This window comes from Caretta caretta, chromosome 13 (assembly GCF_965140235.1).
Source record: "Caretta caretta isolate rCarCar2 chromosome 13, rCarCar1.hap1, whole genome shotgun sequence".
Classification (NCBI taxonomy): Eukaryota; Metazoa; Chordata; order Testudines; family Cheloniidae; genus Caretta; species Caretta caretta.
The window spans coordinates 15,546,772-15,563,537 of NC_134218.1; the positions used below are offsets into that span (position 1 = coordinate 15,546,772).

The 16,766-nt window shown below is 39.6% G+C and overlaps 1 protein-coding gene across 2 annotated transcripts in view; it reads left to right on the forward strand.

The window, feature by feature from the left end:
• Positions 1-16,766, forward strand: part of ATP9A (ATPase phospholipid transporting 9A (putative)) — an 89,548-nt gene that overhangs the window by 24,257 nt on the left and 48,525 nt on the right. For both annotated transcript variants that reach the window (XM_048820115.2, XM_048820114.2), the window contains exons 5-9: positions 7,650-7,708; positions 8,787-8,838; positions 9,784-9,878; positions 11,867-11,947; positions 13,551-13,626. In XM_048820115.2, the coding sequence (XP_048676072.1) occupies positions 7,650-7,708; positions 8,787-8,838; positions 9,784-9,878; positions 11,867-11,947; positions 13,551-13,626 (363 nt within the window). The remainder of the gene's footprint in view (positions 1-7,649; positions 7,709-8,786; positions 8,839-9,783; positions 9,879-11,866; positions 11,948-13,550; positions 13,627-16,766) is intronic.

Here is a 16,766-nt window from a genome sequence, read left to right on the forward strand (position 1 = left end):
TTTGTGGTACCATGGCACGTTGGAGAAAATGGAACCTGGAACTGAATCACCTTGGAGTTTGCTTCTGCAAAATGAAAGCAAAGTATCCTTGTCCCTCCTCTACTATAGATCCTTTAGTTGCCTGATTATCAGTGAATGGCCTCATGGGAGCAGTGTTTTTTAAAGGAAGGGAGGTCCCTCAGTGGCCAAGGAGAGGGAGAGAGATCCAAGAGCAGCAAGTAGATGGTAGATGGAATGAAGGCAAAACTAGGCCTGAAGTAGCGATCGTGTGGGGGGTTCAAAATTGTATTTTATTCACATGAGTAGTTGTGCATGAGTCTTTCAATAATACTTTTGCTTTCCAGGTACACTTCCTGGCTTGTCACTTGTATGGAAGGAAATAATGTGCTCTGCTGTGTGCAATGAAAGATTTTCACAAACCAAGATCTAATAAGGTTGCTGAAGTAAATATAAACCCAGATACAAAATACAAAACTAACGCATAGCTGTTAATAACTAAAGAAAGAAAGAAAACTGCAGATTATCGGTGGCAGTTATTTACTTAAACGTTCTAATAACCTTGTTCTAGCTTAAAAAACTTTCCAGACACCAGTTAGCCAAAGGGACATGCAACAGATAAGGGTGGGAGGGGTTCGGTCCAGTAGGGTCCAGGGGCAGTTAGAAGGACACAGCATAACTAGTTAAGATAATTTACATACACATCCATTATTACCCCAACACTTTATACATGCACTTGACTATGGCATGAAAATTCACCTTGCATGTTACCTTAGCTGTGACCCTACTATACAAACTTAAGAACTCTTTCAACGTATGCACCACTAATTATATTCTTCTTCTAACCATGTAAAGTGTATAATTAGTGACCTAAGTGCTGAAGGCGCTCATAAATGTGTATGTCAGCGTTAAGGTGGCTGAAACATATAAGATGACTTTTCAGATGTTAATATTATCATTAAACCAGATATGTGAGAAGGGGTAATGAAATGTGCATAAGCTATTTCATTATTTCCAGGGGTTTTTTTATGCTTAACGTTTTTTTAATGGTAACGATGACATTACGTATTTTGCGGAAGAGTTAAGCAGCCTGAACTCTTATTTTTCTGTACGTGCTTGTGATCGTATGAAAGAAATGGATCCCTGAAAGCATAACACAGTCTGGGGTAGAAAATACTTTGCACCAAGCTCCTTGGAGATTGTGTAGAGAAAAGCATGGTGTCATGCTCTCCTCTCTGAAGTGTATAGGAGGAGTAGAAGAACTTTGCTCTTGCATATCTTAAGATATGTCATCTGGGTACGTGCCAAATTCCAGTTTCTACCTGGCTCTACTGGGCATGCACTTCCATAACCCTGCCACCACCACCTGACCCTCTTTGCCAAAAAGCTCACATCTTAGTGTGTCACTAGTGCTTTGTTGTGAAAAATATTACATGTTGACATTCAGCTAATATTTTTGAATGTGGTTTTCATGACAACGACAGAAACATTAACCAGGGATATTGCTAATTTGTGTATTTTGAATATATTTTGTTTAGCTACCCCTCCCTTGAACTCTCTGAATAGTTCAGACTGTTAAGTCATTTATAAGCCAAAAATAAAATAGACACTAGATCAAAATTTTTAATAGGGTATTTCCAGACAGTTAAACTATAGGATAGATTCACTTCAGACTTCCTCAAAATTTCATTCTGTACCCTAAGTATCAGTGGTGTGATTTTTGATTCAGATCATTATCTATATTATGCCTAACAAAGAAGTGTAAATCCCACTTTAACTGAAGAATAATAGTTTTAACCATGGCACAGCTAGCAGTGCTGCCCAGTGATGCCAGGAGCTTTTTTTTTTAATGAGAGTGAGCTGAAATTAAGTAGCTTCTTTTTTGGGGTTCAGTCCTCTTTGATATCACAAAAAAATGTAGCCTCTCAATTTGAAGGAGGAGTGATCTGAGCATGTGTGTAAAAAAAGCTGCATGTGGGATTCATGCTATGAACATTTTGCAATTTTCTGAGAACAAGCCTTCTTTTGCATGTAGTTGCTTAAGATTATGCATATTTCACAGGCTGGGAACTGTGAGGCTGCTGTGGAATAAACCATAGCAGTTGCTGAATATTAAATCCCCTTTTAATAACATGTTCTCACTACAACATTTAAAATGCTTGGCAACCAGCAAAAGTCCCATCAAAGAAGGGTTTACTACATCTATTTAAAGGTATAAAAGAGTTTCCTTCTGTGTTCTATTCATTGATCTATAAGGGGCCTGACCTTTTCTTAGTTCTTTTCATATTGCAATTACGTTTCCCATGAATGATTTTCCCTCCCTTCCTTCTTAACTTCACTAATTCTTGAAAGAAACTGAGTGGGATGGGCAGCTGGACACTAGCATATAATACAAGCCATTTCATTAATTTTTTAAAATATATTTGGTGAGGTAACAATAAATGAGACACTACAGTGGTCCAGTCAGAACAGAATGTATATAGAAGGAATCATGAAACTATTTATTGTAAGGCTCAAATGTGCAGTGGGCACATTAGTAGTGATTATCTAAACTTTAAAATATGTATTTTCATAACAATTTTTGGGAAAGAATTAAACCATTTTGCACAGTAGGAATGGAAGCTAGCAACTTTCAGGGGCTTAATTGTCAGCCACCAGAGACCTCAGACAGTTAGGCCCCGGGTATGCGAAAGTCACCAGTAGCATTAGTAATAGAGTCTTATTACCATTAATTTTAATTAATTATTTTTGGGTGAATTTACCAAAACTCCAGATACTTAAATTGTAAGCTGTTTGGTGCAAGGATTGTTTTTTGGATATGTTTCTACAGCACCTAGCATGATAGGGGGCGTGGTCAATGACTGGGGCTCCGAAGTACTATCACCATACAAATAACAAGAGCGTATCACATTGAGAAGGGCAGTCGAAGAGACAGTACAAGTGACTTAAAGGCTTTTAAAATGTTGCCGTGTGTTTTTAATTGAGGGCAATTTCAGCCCTATAGATGGCCATCAGCATGGGAGAGGGAGAATAAGGAGTGAAACTGAACACGGCTATACTTGAGGAATAACTGTGGCAGAACTAATTTGTCATAAGAATATTCATCAGGAAATTGTAATCTGTGCTGTTGAATGTCTCTAAATTGCTACAAAATCTAGAACTCGTGTAGTTTTTCTCTCTTCTCCCCACTTCCCCGTGGGCACAAATCTAGGCAGCTTAGTCAGAGTTAAGCATGAACTTAAGGCTATGTCAACACATGAGACATTACCGACGCAGCTGCACCACTGTAAGATCTCTCGTGTAGCTGCTCTTTGCTGATGGGAGAGAGCTCTCCTGTCGACGTAACTGAACCAACGAGCAATGGTAGCTATGTCGGTGGGAGAAGCTCTCCCACTGACATAGCGCTGTGCACACTACCACTTATGCAGGCGAAACTTGTGTTGCTCAGGGGTGTGGGTTTTTTTCACCCACTGAGCAACATAAGCTTTGCGGACATAAGTGGTAGTGTAGACATGACCTTCGTCGGTGAGATGTAAGCATGTGCTTATGTGCTTTCCTGAATAGGGATGGATTTAAAAAGAGGCCTAGGTGCTTCCCTGAATTAGCATCATCTTGTCTTCCTCTGTGCATCTTTCTCCTGCTTTGAATTCCTGCCAGTTCCTTCTCTACAGAGATCTGGATTTTCTGTTCACTTGAACAGTATCTTGTTAATGCACTTCCAAGCACAACTAATCTCACCAGTCAAACATGAACTCACCAGCATGCCGTACTGCAACAGCTTCGGTATTTTGCAATTATTTGTGACTTGCAGTTTTCCTCCTATTCACCAATTTTCTAATGCATCCTTTTGGATAACATCTTTAAGATTCAATAAGCTGCTTTCTTGATAGCGAAAAAGGGAGAATCCTCTTTGGATCACTTCTTATTTGGAATATAGTAGCCAAACTCCAGTACTGGTATAATAATAATTAATAATAAAAATTAATAATTTCCTTACTATAGAGGGCTGTATCCTTTATTCTGCGTAAAAGAGAAATTATTACTGAGCCTATTTTGCCTTTTTTTAATGGGTTGCTGCTGTTACTTCTTTAAGCCCATAAATATTTTAGTTAAAAATCAGCAAACTTCTAGAAAGTTTAAGTAATGTTTTACAGGACAGTTGTTTGGATTGTAATGGTCAACAATCACATTTCAAAACCTACAGGACCACTTTTGTTTTAAAATCTGCAGGCTGAGTTTCTGCTTGATAGAGAGCTAGGTCTTTGCTTACAATTCCAGGATTGTTCTTGTTTTCTCTCACTTTTTTTCCCTTCCCTGGGCAACAGAGCATAATAGAGAAACTACACAAATAGTAAGAAATGTGAAAAGAACTCCTACCGAGTAGGTGCTCCTTAAGATACAGATCACTGGCAATTACCAGCCATATAAAAACAATATTTTCCCAACCCCTCTCTGCCGTGCTCCACAGTTTATATAGTGTTAGGCTGTATAAGACAAAAGCATAATGGAATGGCTCAAAACAAACTATTTCTGATTCTAGGGTGCATTTGACTTGTTTTCATAAACATTTGGCTTCAACTTTTAATTCCGAATGAAGAGTGTTTTGATCTCTGCTGTGATAAAGGCTGTGGAAATCCCACATAAAATCTCCATAGAGGCCCTTATATGGTAGAAAGAGACATTTCCTCTTGCTGGTATGTTTGACGTTTTAAATAATCTGCATAATGGTGAGTTTATCACACTGAGGATCTGGTGGAAATTCAAAAACCCATAGCTGCGTGATGGAGTGAAATATTTCCACACTAGAATGCACGTTTTCTGTCTTTTGTCAGACACAAATAGCATGTTTCAGGGCACATCAAAAGCTAATATCAAGGAACTTGAGGGAATGATATTTGTTTTTGTATACAAGAAGGGGCATACACATTCCTTTGTTTCAGGAAAATGGAACAAGTCCTGTCTCACACTTTAAGAATGAAACCAATACCATGTAAAGAAAAAACCACCCTCATGTAACATAATGGAGCAGAATTTTGTGATCTGAATTTTGTGTTTAAGCATTTTAAGGAACTTCAAAAAATGGAGGCCTTAAAACATAACATTTGAAGTATTTTTAGTTAATCCTTGTTAAATCTGAATTGTTTTAAAAATGTACATTGCTGCTTGTCAAAGAACAGTACTGTTTCATGCATTTATAAAAGTGTCCGTATTTTATCTTCTTATCTTTTACATTAGTAGAAAAATACTGAGAATGATATTGAAGCATTTGTGTTATTCGGTATCTCAAATGTGCATAAGCAAATTCCAGTATTCAGTAGCTGATTTAAAAAAACAAAACAAAAAAAAAACAAAAAAAACTATAGAATTCCCAAGATTAAAATAAAACTAATTTTAGTAAATTGCTTTATGGGAGTCCTGACTGAAAGGAAACATCTGGTCCTGTCTTCTTAGTGTGACATACGGTGTTTCCCATAAGATGTCATCCATGAGGGGCCATGAATTTGGTTGGTAAAGAAAATTAGCTTTGCTAGTTAAAAGGGAGGGGGTGTATCTCACGCAACAGGCTTCTTTAGAGAGTGCAGATCGGTTAGAAAGATATTTCTGTCATCTGTCCCTTTTTTCCTTAAAAGTGCCAACATTGAGATGCTTATCGGATGAGACCATGAATACCAAGGTGTATTTACTTGTAGCAGATTTATTGTAATTTCCCAGATGCTGATGTATGAGGGTCTGTAAAGCTTTTTATGCATGTAATGGAAGTTACAAGGTGGTGATGTCCAGGGGGTTTCAAACTTTTTCCTAGTGTGAACCGTATTTTAATTCAGCCTGTCTCATTAACACTTCCTCTCCATTTGCAATGCCACAGACCATTTCCCCTCATACTCATGATTGCCTAACATCCCTGTGGCTCACATGGAAAAGTGATGCTAGGAGAGTATGTCAAGTATTTTAAATGACTTGGAGTTAAATTTAGAAGCTGGAAATGAGGGGCCAGCACACTCTGACCACCCAGTTTTCCACATACCCCACTCAGTGCTCTGTGCACCATGGTTTGGGAACCTCTGTGGCTACGAGGAAGGAGTGCTTAGGGCTTCTTTCCCTGTACAGTAGAATATTCACCAGTGTTCTCTATTATTCCATGAATGACAATATGAGGAGGAAAGAGATGTAACCTGCCAGACCATTTTAGTGTCATAATGTATTGTGTTGTATAGGACATACAGAAGGGGGCTAGAAGTGATGGTTTTGAAGTGCTGCATTCCCTTTAAGCCTCTTCATGGAAGGTAATGGACTCTAATCCCTTGGTATGCTGCCTGCCCTGCTAGCTATGGATTCAGTAGCCCAATAGTCATTTTGTTTATCTCAGTTCACTAAATTCTGATGAGCCAAAGCTCAAGATCTGTGAAGACCTACAAGATATTTGTAAATGGACCTTGACTGCTTATAATTTGTAGTAATAATTAAAGCAGGTAAGGAAGTCTGTGTTTATTAGCAGCAGTGATGAGGCATGTTGTTCAGGACACAGTGTATCACCAAAGCAGCAGGCTGCCCAGGAGCTTAGAATGGCTTTCATTGTTAATTTGAAGCAGAAACACTGAAGCATATCCTGAGAGGGATGCTAATGAAGGGACTGCCAGTAGTAAAATCCTAGTGACCTTTGTGCTTTGTGCTAATTTCCCCTCCTTTTTTTTTTCACCCCCTTTCTGAGCTGGTAGCTGGCCCGTTAGCCAATGAATTGCAAATTACAGTAGGACTGTTGTCCATGCTGGGGTTCTGCCTGGCATGAACTCCCACGAGTCTCCCCCCTTCTACTCAAACCACAACAGATTAAAGAGGCTTTTGTTGAGTATAGCAGGCAGCCACATAAAGCAGAGTTCAAATTAACTGATAATAAATCTCTAGTCACCATGAGAAGCCAAATCTAGAACTGGCTAATGATTTAAAATTACTAGCCAATTGTTAAATTAGTTCTCTGGTTTAAAACGACCGGTAAAAATGCTTGAAAACTGCAAGGGAATAAATGTTTATACCTTCTTGTGAGGGGGCATATCTTACCATGTTTATTCAGACAAAGCTCTCGTTGACATAAAGGAATGACTGTAGAAGTGGGCCATCTATAAGGTTGTAATACAAAAAGGAAATTAACCGTGAGTTAAGGTTGACGTATCTGTTTAAATTATTGTGGTCAGGTATTATATTGAAGATGTAAGCCTCCATTTTCCACCAACATTGCTGAAAAGAAACACCGGAAATTCATAGCTCCTTGTTACATTCTCATTGTTATACCACAGTCTGCCTAACAAGTTTTGAAAGCATTTTTAAACTCATGGATGCTAAGCACTATAAAAATAATAGAATAACTTCACCCTGCTGGGTCATCACTGGGGATTGAACCTCGGATCTCCAACACCAAAGCATAGGCCTCTATCACTTTAACTGAAGCATCAGGTAGAAGTAGTATGGACCAGCTCTGTATGTTATAGATTTGTTATTGGCCACCTCCAAAATAACAAATTTTAAAGTATTCCCAAACAGTTTCCAGTATAGCTTTGATGGACCTTTAGCTAAAGATCCTGCTCAGCTGTATGTATTTATACTGTATCTTTTGCTGAAAAGGTTGTAACTTACTGAAGTTTGTTTCACTTCTGCAGGAACCGTGAAGGTGAAGAGTTCTAGTATCCAAGTAGGGGACCTTATCATTGTTGAAAAGGTTTGTGTGGATTTGTATTTGTATTGTGTGTATGTGGGGGTGGGGGGATTAGTTTGTAAAATACTTTTCTCGCACAATCAATAAGAATATTTCACTAAAATCTGCCATGTCAGTGTTTTTTTACAATGGCTAAAATTTTAGTGATGATATTTAATAATCTCTCCTAGTAATATTCCCTTTTCCATAATTTTATACTGTATTAAATAATTCTCAGTAAGTTTCTAGAAATTGGAACAAATTTCTCTGTGGAAGCCTATGATCTGAAGTTTCCATTTACTTCTGCATGACGAGATAAAAACCCCACATGGTCCTACAATCTGTAGTAGGCCAAATTCTTGATCCAAGTGCATCAACAAAATATGCACGTGCAAATGCTTGTAACTGAGTGTTTGGATACACGAAGACCCACTTGACCCGAACAGGTACCTACATTGCATGTTCAAATACATTATCCCTGTATGAAGCTTGATGGAGAGTCTCTTGCACAATATTATAAGTATCTGTAGCTGACTGGAAATTGAGAACCTAGAAAACTATGTGCTTTATATGACCTCAGATGACCCTGTATCAACTTGCCCCTTTGTTCAGAGGATGGTTTGCACAGACTTCCACTTTCTGTTTCTGCAGATGTCTATCAGCAGTAATATAACAAACAACTTGTACAGATGAGGGGTAAACAGAACCTGTATAGAAAAAAGCACATGCATGTGTCTTTTTACTAGCATAGGCCTTCTTGGAAGGAAACCAGTACAGGCTTTAAGCTCCTACTGCTGGATTGTTTGAGACTCTCCAGAGCTAATGGATGAGTTCTTTGAAAACCTAGAGCCTGAGCCAGCTCCCATTGAAATTGTTGGGAGCTGGCTCCTAATGCCTTTGTCTTTGGATTTCTACAGTGAGCTAGCACAGGTAGAGGGAAGAGATCCTGTTTTGGAATTCAAAATAAAATAAATCCTGAACCCCAACTGGACAAAGAATTAAATATTATTTTTGAAAAAACCTTAGTTTTATGCCACGGGATGCAGGGGTACACGAATGTGCATACAGCTATGCGCGGTAACAGCCTTTCCTTTTGTAACAGAACCAGCGGGTCCCTGCTGACATGATCTTCCTGAGGACGTCAGAGAAGAATGGTAAACATCTGGAACTAATTATGAAAATAACCATTAACCTTTCACTGGTTATTTGGAAAAAATAATCATTTGAAAATGTAACACAAATGATACCGTTTTAGAGTTACAAACACTTGATGGATTGGCTCTTTTGTGTTGTTTTTTTTTGTTATATTCTGATGGTTTTTGAAAATTAAAGACAGTTGACCTTTAGGTTGAGTCATAGTTAGTGAAATCACACAATTGCTTTCATTACATGGAGAATTAGCTATATGGTTAGAATTGCCATTCAGCTTTGTCCTGCTGAAACACAGAATAGTTTGGGTAAATGTTTAATCAGGGGGCTTAGAAAATAGGTTGACTATGTCTTACAGATCGAGTACACTGATTTGCTGTATTCAGTCATATAAAAGGAAAGGAGTGCTTGACTCCTCAAAAATAACATGGCTTCCGTGCCTTAGGGACCCCCATTGTGTGTCTGTAATGTGGTTTATTAAATGAACAGTTGCCAGGAGCACTGTTCTTTTAAAACATTCATACTCGTTTCTCTTTGTGTCCATTGAAATTGTTGCCAGTCTCATAGCATTTGTAACTCAAAACAGCCTTTACATACATATATGCCTTACCTGTCATCCAGCACTGTATCCAAGTGTCTCTAACTAGCTATTATATGTGTTTTAGCCTCTTAAAATTATATTTATATTTTTTTTTACTTTGATTTGTTCCCTTCATATAACTTACTTGAAAGTTTGGTTTGATTTGTTTGTTTGTTTCCTTAGTCTTGGCTTATTTAAATAGCTGGAGTCTCAAGAAACTTTTCATTTAAATTTCTCATAAAGGTTACTCTTAATCAGCTGTTGTTTCCATAGGAAGAAATGTGTCCTATCTCAGGAACTAATTCCATGAACCATATATGTACTTACAATAGATTTAAAAAGACCATTAACAAATGTTGAACATCCACAGGATCTTGCTTCCTCCGGACTGATCAGCTAGATGGTGAGACAGACTGGAAGCTGCGGCTGCCAGTTGCCTGCACTCAGAGATTACCCACCGCTTCTGTAAGTAGTTTCCTAGTAAAAGACTTTTTTGAATTAACTGTTTATCAGTGTGTCATGAACAATTGAAAGTGTACGTAATCGTACGTAATCTGCCAAAAGCGAAAAATGTGTGTTCTGTCTGGCTTTCACAGAAGGCAAAATAATTGCCATTTTGGAATCAGAATTGAAGACTTTGAAAATTATTTGCACACTTGATCCTCCTGCCAATATTTGTACTGAAGGGAAAAAATCCATTCTTCCACAAGATCATGGTTTCTTGATATTTTGTTTGGTTGTTTTTTTTTCTGTATTTGCGGGGAGAGGAGTGGAGGGGGAAGGATTGAATGTCATTTTTATTATTCCAGTTCTCACTTCACAGCTGGTTAGGGCTCTGGGATTTTGAAAAATGGAGGAAACCGACAAATTAAAGTACAAGTAGTGGTATATAGACTGTGTTTTGTTCAAGAGACAATAAAGTGGTATTGGAAGAGAGAGATTTGGGTATGAATGACATTCACCTAACTTCTTATTTGAAATGTACTCTTAGTAACCCATTGATCTATGGTTAAAATACACCCCATAAGGTGTACAGTAACCATTTCTGCAGCATGAAGTATTGATCTCAACATGCCTTATGCAGTTTTGAGGCAAATTTGGCAGCTGAAGAGGAATGACAATTAGAACTTCTTTTTGCCAGGGAAGAGAGAATAGCAGAAGACTTCATGAATTCAACTGGGTACTTCAACAGACAGGTTAATATTGTTTCGATACTATAGTGATGGATCCCTATGGAAAACTTAAATAGAATTACTGAGCTAGCATCCAAAGAACTGCCTTGAAATAGGAGCCAATCAAATGGGGCATGGTATACATGAAAGTCATCTACCAGTAATTTATTATAGAAAGGTTCATTTCCTTGATGACAGTGCACTTCCTGCTTTCTCAAATACTCCCCTTTCTGTTATTGAGCTCTACTGCAGTGGTTCTCAAACTAGGGGCGCCGCTTGTTCAGGGAAAGCCCCTGGTGGGCCAGGCTGGTTTGTTTACCTGCTGCGTCCACAGGTTCAGCCAATCGCGGTTCCCACTGGCCGCGGTTCGCTGCTCCAGGCCAATGAGGGCTGCGGGAAGCGCCGAGGGATGTGCAGGCCGCCCTTCCCGCAGCCCCCCGAGGGATGTGCAGGCCGCCCTTCCCGCAGCCCCCCGAGGGATGTGCAGGCCGCCCTTCCCGCAGCCCCCCGAGGGAGGTGCAGGCCGCCCTTCCCGCAGCCCCCCGAGGGAGGTGCAGGCCGCCCTTCCCGCAGCCCCCCGAGGGAGGTGCAGGCCGCCCTTCCCGCAGCCCCCCGAGGGAGGTGCAGGCCGCCCTTCCCGCAGCCCCCCGAGGGAGGTGCAGGCCGCCCTTCCCGCAGCCCCCCGAGGGAGGTGCAGGCCCCCCCGCATCAGGAGTGGCAAACCATGGCCAGTGGGAGCCGCGATTGGTCGAACCTGGACACAGCAGGTAAATGAACCAGCCCAGCCTGCCAAGGGCTTTCCCTGAACAAGCAGCACTCCTAGTTTGAGAGCCACTGCTCTACTGTACTACAAGAGAACAAATCATGTGACCTGACAATGGAACTTTTCCTGCCACTTAAGCAATTGATTGCCTTCATAAAAGGAGAATTAGAGCATGGTTATTCCTCTTTGCCATCTGAACTAAGTATATAACCATTGAATGCTATGTGTCTTCCCAAATCCTGCAGAACTCTGTTTGTGTGTTATAAGAAACAAAACAAGCCAGCTGAGTGTGCTTCTGTTTTGCCAACTCTTACTGTGGCAACACCATTCTAGTGAAGCTATTGTAATGATTCTACTCTGTCTTCATCAGCTGACAGATTTTCCGTATGAGTACATTGAGTGTCTTTTTTTGATTTGCTTAAAGAAATGTTATTCGTAAAATAATTGGAGGCTTAAAGGCTTTATATATTGTGGGATAATCGTGTTTTAACTGCTGCCATAACATGTCTATTCTTTAGGATCTTCTTCAAATCCGATCCTATGTGTATGCAGAAGAGCCCAATATTGATATACATAATTTTGTGGGGACCTTCACCAGAGTAAGTCTACTGATATGTTTTAAGCATTATATATAAGCGTTTGCCACACAGACCTTTTGAATAGCATTTTGGTTCTTGGAAGTGACTTTAAATTGCTTCACGAGAAATGCTGAAATGTTGCTTTGCCCTGTACAAATATACTAAAGTCAAATAAGTTAATAGGGTTCCTTCTCTCTTCTAAATAATATGCATCCGTGTGTTAAATAAAATCTAAAGCTTTATAATTCATTAAGAGTTTGCCTTAGAAACAAAAGACAGCAGGCCACTCAGCATTAAGGGTCTTATCCAGATGGAATTAGTTGTGGCCATTTGGGTCCAACAACATGGTGCTGCAAAATAAGCTCACCTGTTCAGAAGGGAGGCTGGCCCACCACACAAGTGGTCAAAGACTGAAAAAATCTCTGCCATTCAGAGCTGTGTGGGGGCAGAAGACTTTAGGTAAATAAGCCAATGGCCATCAACTCCTATTCTGGGTTGGTTGGTTCTCCCCTCTCAGGGACAGTTGGTGGGAGTTAATGTGGCAGTCTGTAAGAGTTAATGTGGCCTAATACATGTGCACCTCCAATAGTCTGTTCTGGCCCTAGGTCCGTGAGAATGTAACATTTTAAAAAAATTAAGCTGTCTGTTACTCTGGGGGGTGGGGGAAATGGAGAGAAGAGATGCAATGGGTGTTTGGGCCCAAAACTTCTTCCACTGCTCCCTGGAGAAAGGGGATTGTGATGAATGCATGTTATATATGGATTCCTTACTTTTAAGACCCCCTTTCCCTCCTGCTTGAAGGAGCATGGGCAGCTTGGTAAAAGCCCTGAGACTTTTTAGGCCATTTTCTGAATTGCTTGCCAACATTTGTTTATTTTAAAGTGATAGACTGTGATCTCACCATCCTATAGCTGCTGAGGAGATCCCTTGATTGGCTTTACAGGAGGTAGTACTTTCATGGAATAGGGAGCAGCTTGGGCAGCTACTGAGCCTGGGAGATTTGTAGATCCCCTTGGACTATCCAGATAGAGAAGCAATTTTATGTTAGCCGTAAAAAGGCCTTAATTCCCCAGCACACTGTAATGCAAAGGTAAAGCATGCTCCTGATCCCTAAAAAAAGGATACTGAATCTAGCATACTGATCACTCTGTGTCATTTACTGGCATGGTTCAGATTATTTATTTAGCTTTCCAGGCATTTCTGAGAGGCTTAAACTGCAAAAGGAGAAATTTCACTGATACCTTTCAGTAAAAGACAGATAAATGTCAGTCATTTGCATGAGTGAGTGGATCGTGTTGGAAAAACATACCCAATGTCGTGGTTCCTGAATCAGAGTTCAGCTGAAGATTTCAAATCACTTTCAAATAGTTATAAGAAACAAGCCACCGTTCTTCTAACTTGGAGAGGGGCTGCCTGTGCAGGAAAAGGCACAATAGTAGGCTTCCCCTGCCCCCACCCTTTCATCCCACTGTGAAATGCCTGTGTTTCTAGCCCAACCAGGAGGATCTGATGGTTAAGATTTTAGGATTTTCATAAGCTTAGGATGTTTTCCCTCCTTTGCCTCTCTGTGTGTCATGAATGCATCTAGTAAGCCGTTTGAATGCTGTTTGTGTATCCGTTCTAGGAAGACAGTGACCCTCCAGTGAATGAAAGCTTAAGCATAGAAAACACCCTCTGGGCCAGCACAGTGATTGCATCAGGTAAGATGGAAGCACGTATAATTTTTTTGAGGAGTATGTTAGCAATTTTTAAAAATCCTTTTGTAATTTGGAATAATCATCTGTCAGAGAATTTAGTGGTTGGAATGAAGTTTACTACTTGTCCTAACATCTCAGGGGAGCTGAGCTGACATCTAATTACCTCTTGGACATTTATAGTTGAGAAGGAACTGGAATTCCAGGGGCCTTTGGGCGCTTCTTAAGCGTCTGCTACCAGAATAGCACTTAATTGCTACATTGACATTCTAATCTGTAACAGAAATGGTGTCAAATAGAGTCTAGTAATAGAAGCTAACATAAAAGATCTTCAGGTAAATGCTTCCACTGGGTTATGGTTCTATAAATAAAAGCATTCTGTGATACATTTTGGGTTGTTACATACACACACTAAAGTTGCTAGGAATGAGAGGAGTCAATATTCTCTTCTGAATGCTTGTCTGGAGAAAAGGCTCATTCTTTCACTAGCTAAGGTGCCCTTAAGTAACATGAGAGTGTCAGAAGAAGAGTGAAATTCTGCAGTGCAGTTTGAGGATTGAAGTTTTTGAGTTTTAGAGGTTTCACTTTATGGTTTGAGACACTTCACAAAGTGACTGATGGGAAGGAATATGAACTTCAGAAAGTTTCTCTTTGTAATGGAACAATCGAAACACCTCCTCTTCCCCTCCCCCCCAACGTTTCATTAGCAGAGAAAGGTAGGTGCATTTCATTTCTGCAATGTTTCCATCCAATTCTCCTGCTCCTTCTCTTTAAAATATGCTAAAATTTAATATATGTTGTCACAGTGATATGTCGAAAGGTAATTAAATATAGCTGTCCAAATATAGTACTGTAGAGTAAATCTTATTTATAGTTCAGTAATTGTCAACTGATTGGCAACTAACCTTCCCCACCACCCCTGATGCAAACACACAAGTACTAGTGCAGGCAGCTTCAAATATCAAATAGACTGTTCAGAGCACATTTTCAATTCAGTCCATCTCCTAAACCAAATAAGAAGACAAAGAGGCAGGAAAGCCATTGTTCTAGTAACTCTTGCCTCTTCAGATATGTTTTTCTATTCTATCTTACTTATTTTGTGTGCTAGATAATTTAAACTGGGACTCTTAATCAATTCATATAGTCTTCTGAAGTCTTTCCTGATCTGTTAATGGCTCTATATTTGTATGACATGACCAGATTCAGAGTGAAATTATGTCCCCATGGAAATCAATGGCAAAAGTCCTTTTGACTTCAGTGGGGCCAGGATTTTACCCTCAGTGCGTCTAGAGAGTATTATGCTCTTCCCAATCTGTGCCATCAGATGTGCTTATATGCACATGGGCTGTCATGTATAGGCACTTGTACTATGGTGGGAGAAACTGCATGCATTCAGATCTACCCGATAAGCTTATTATTTACAGTAGCTCCCAGAAGCCCCTATCAGGATTGGCGCTCCATTGTTCTATCTGCTGTACAAAAAGATACAAAGACTTTTCCTCTGCCCTAAAGAGCTCACAATTTGAGCCCAATCTGTCACTTATGCCTGTGAGCAAAGTTACTTGTGTACACATGTGTTTGTGGGATCAGTCGAGAAGAATGGCATTTTAAAATATTTTAATAGCTTTTTAAATAGTTTATACAATGTAGTCTATTTCAAATATCCATAAAACAATTAGGAACAAGTACCCAGTGAAAATTTTGTTCTGCTCAGAAAAATTAATAGGCCTTTTCCATCCCCTAATAGGCTTTCCCCCTATTTTAACTTCTGTGATTCTACACGGAACAGTTTCTCTATCTCTTTAGTGGAATAAATAATACACATGCGATTGGGGGCAGCACTGAGTTAAAGCAGAGCTTTGCAGCATGTCCATCTGCTGCTGCGGTAGGAGCGAGTCTGACTCCGCTTGCTGTTTGCTGTCAGATTTGGAGTAGCCTGCCATCTGCTGATCTGAATTAGTGTGCTTGCCACCTTCTGTCATCTGGCTCTGGAGACTTATTTTTAAAGAATGCTTCCCAGGATATTTTTAGTTTGAATTAGTTTTACATCTTAAGTTTTATTTAAAAATAATACGTTTGCGGCCTTCTGAAACCTTGGTTAGTAATGGGCATGGTGGGAATTGGGCAAGGTATTAAAACCGCAATGTTTGTTAGTCTCTAAGGTGCCACAAGTACTCCTTTTCTTTTTGCGGATACAGACAAACCCGGCTGCTACTCTGAAACCTGTCAATGGGTTTAGAGCAACTAAAAGAATCTGGTTTCTAAGAGGCATACGCTCACTGTTAGCCCTTTTGAAATGGCTCAGTGTATTACTTATTTTAGCATTAAAATATATTTGCCACCTCCCAGCAGCTCCATCTGTTCCTGCATAGTAGGAATTAGTATGATTCTGTCTCTTCCTGAGAATAGGCAGGCGTATGTCTAGTTTAACATTCACGATATAGTTTTAAAGTTACATAATACATTTATTTAGTTCATGTGATTATGCCTAGCTCTCACTGGTCCCAATGACTGTAACAGCCTTTCTCCGACCCTTTGCCTCTCTGTTAATATTGTAAACTGTTCAGGCCAGTGATTGTTTCTTAACATGTGTCTGCACAATGCCTAGCACAATGGGGCCTCTACAAAGCTACAATATTACTGGAATTTTTCCATTGACTTGAATGGAGCAGGATCAAGTCCTGTGTCTCCTGTTTGGATGCAACTTCACTGCTCTGCTTATAGCAACTTCATGCAGTTTTCTTTTATCAGAATTTTATAACTGAGAAAGAACTTACAAACCACAGCACTGACTAAAAATTTAATTTTCCAAACGTTTGATAAAACTTGGATCTTCTGCCTATCCAAATCTAGTGAAGACTTTTCAAATGGATTTTTTTTTAAACCAAACCCAATGAATTCAGTTTAATGAGCTCTTAATTTAAGAAAGTTATTGGTCTTCCTGACTCTGCTGCTAGCCTGAGTTGTCTTCCAGATGTCAGTTATTTTACAAAGAAGAAAAAAACCCTCGGATTCCCATGCATTGTGGATCTGTCTGTGTGCAAATGGAATGCTAATTCTTAAAAGATGAGCTGGGGTAGTAGAAAGGAAATGTACCTGGCATCTTTTGCACAGTTGCACAAAAGAAAGATCAAACTGAGCTGTAT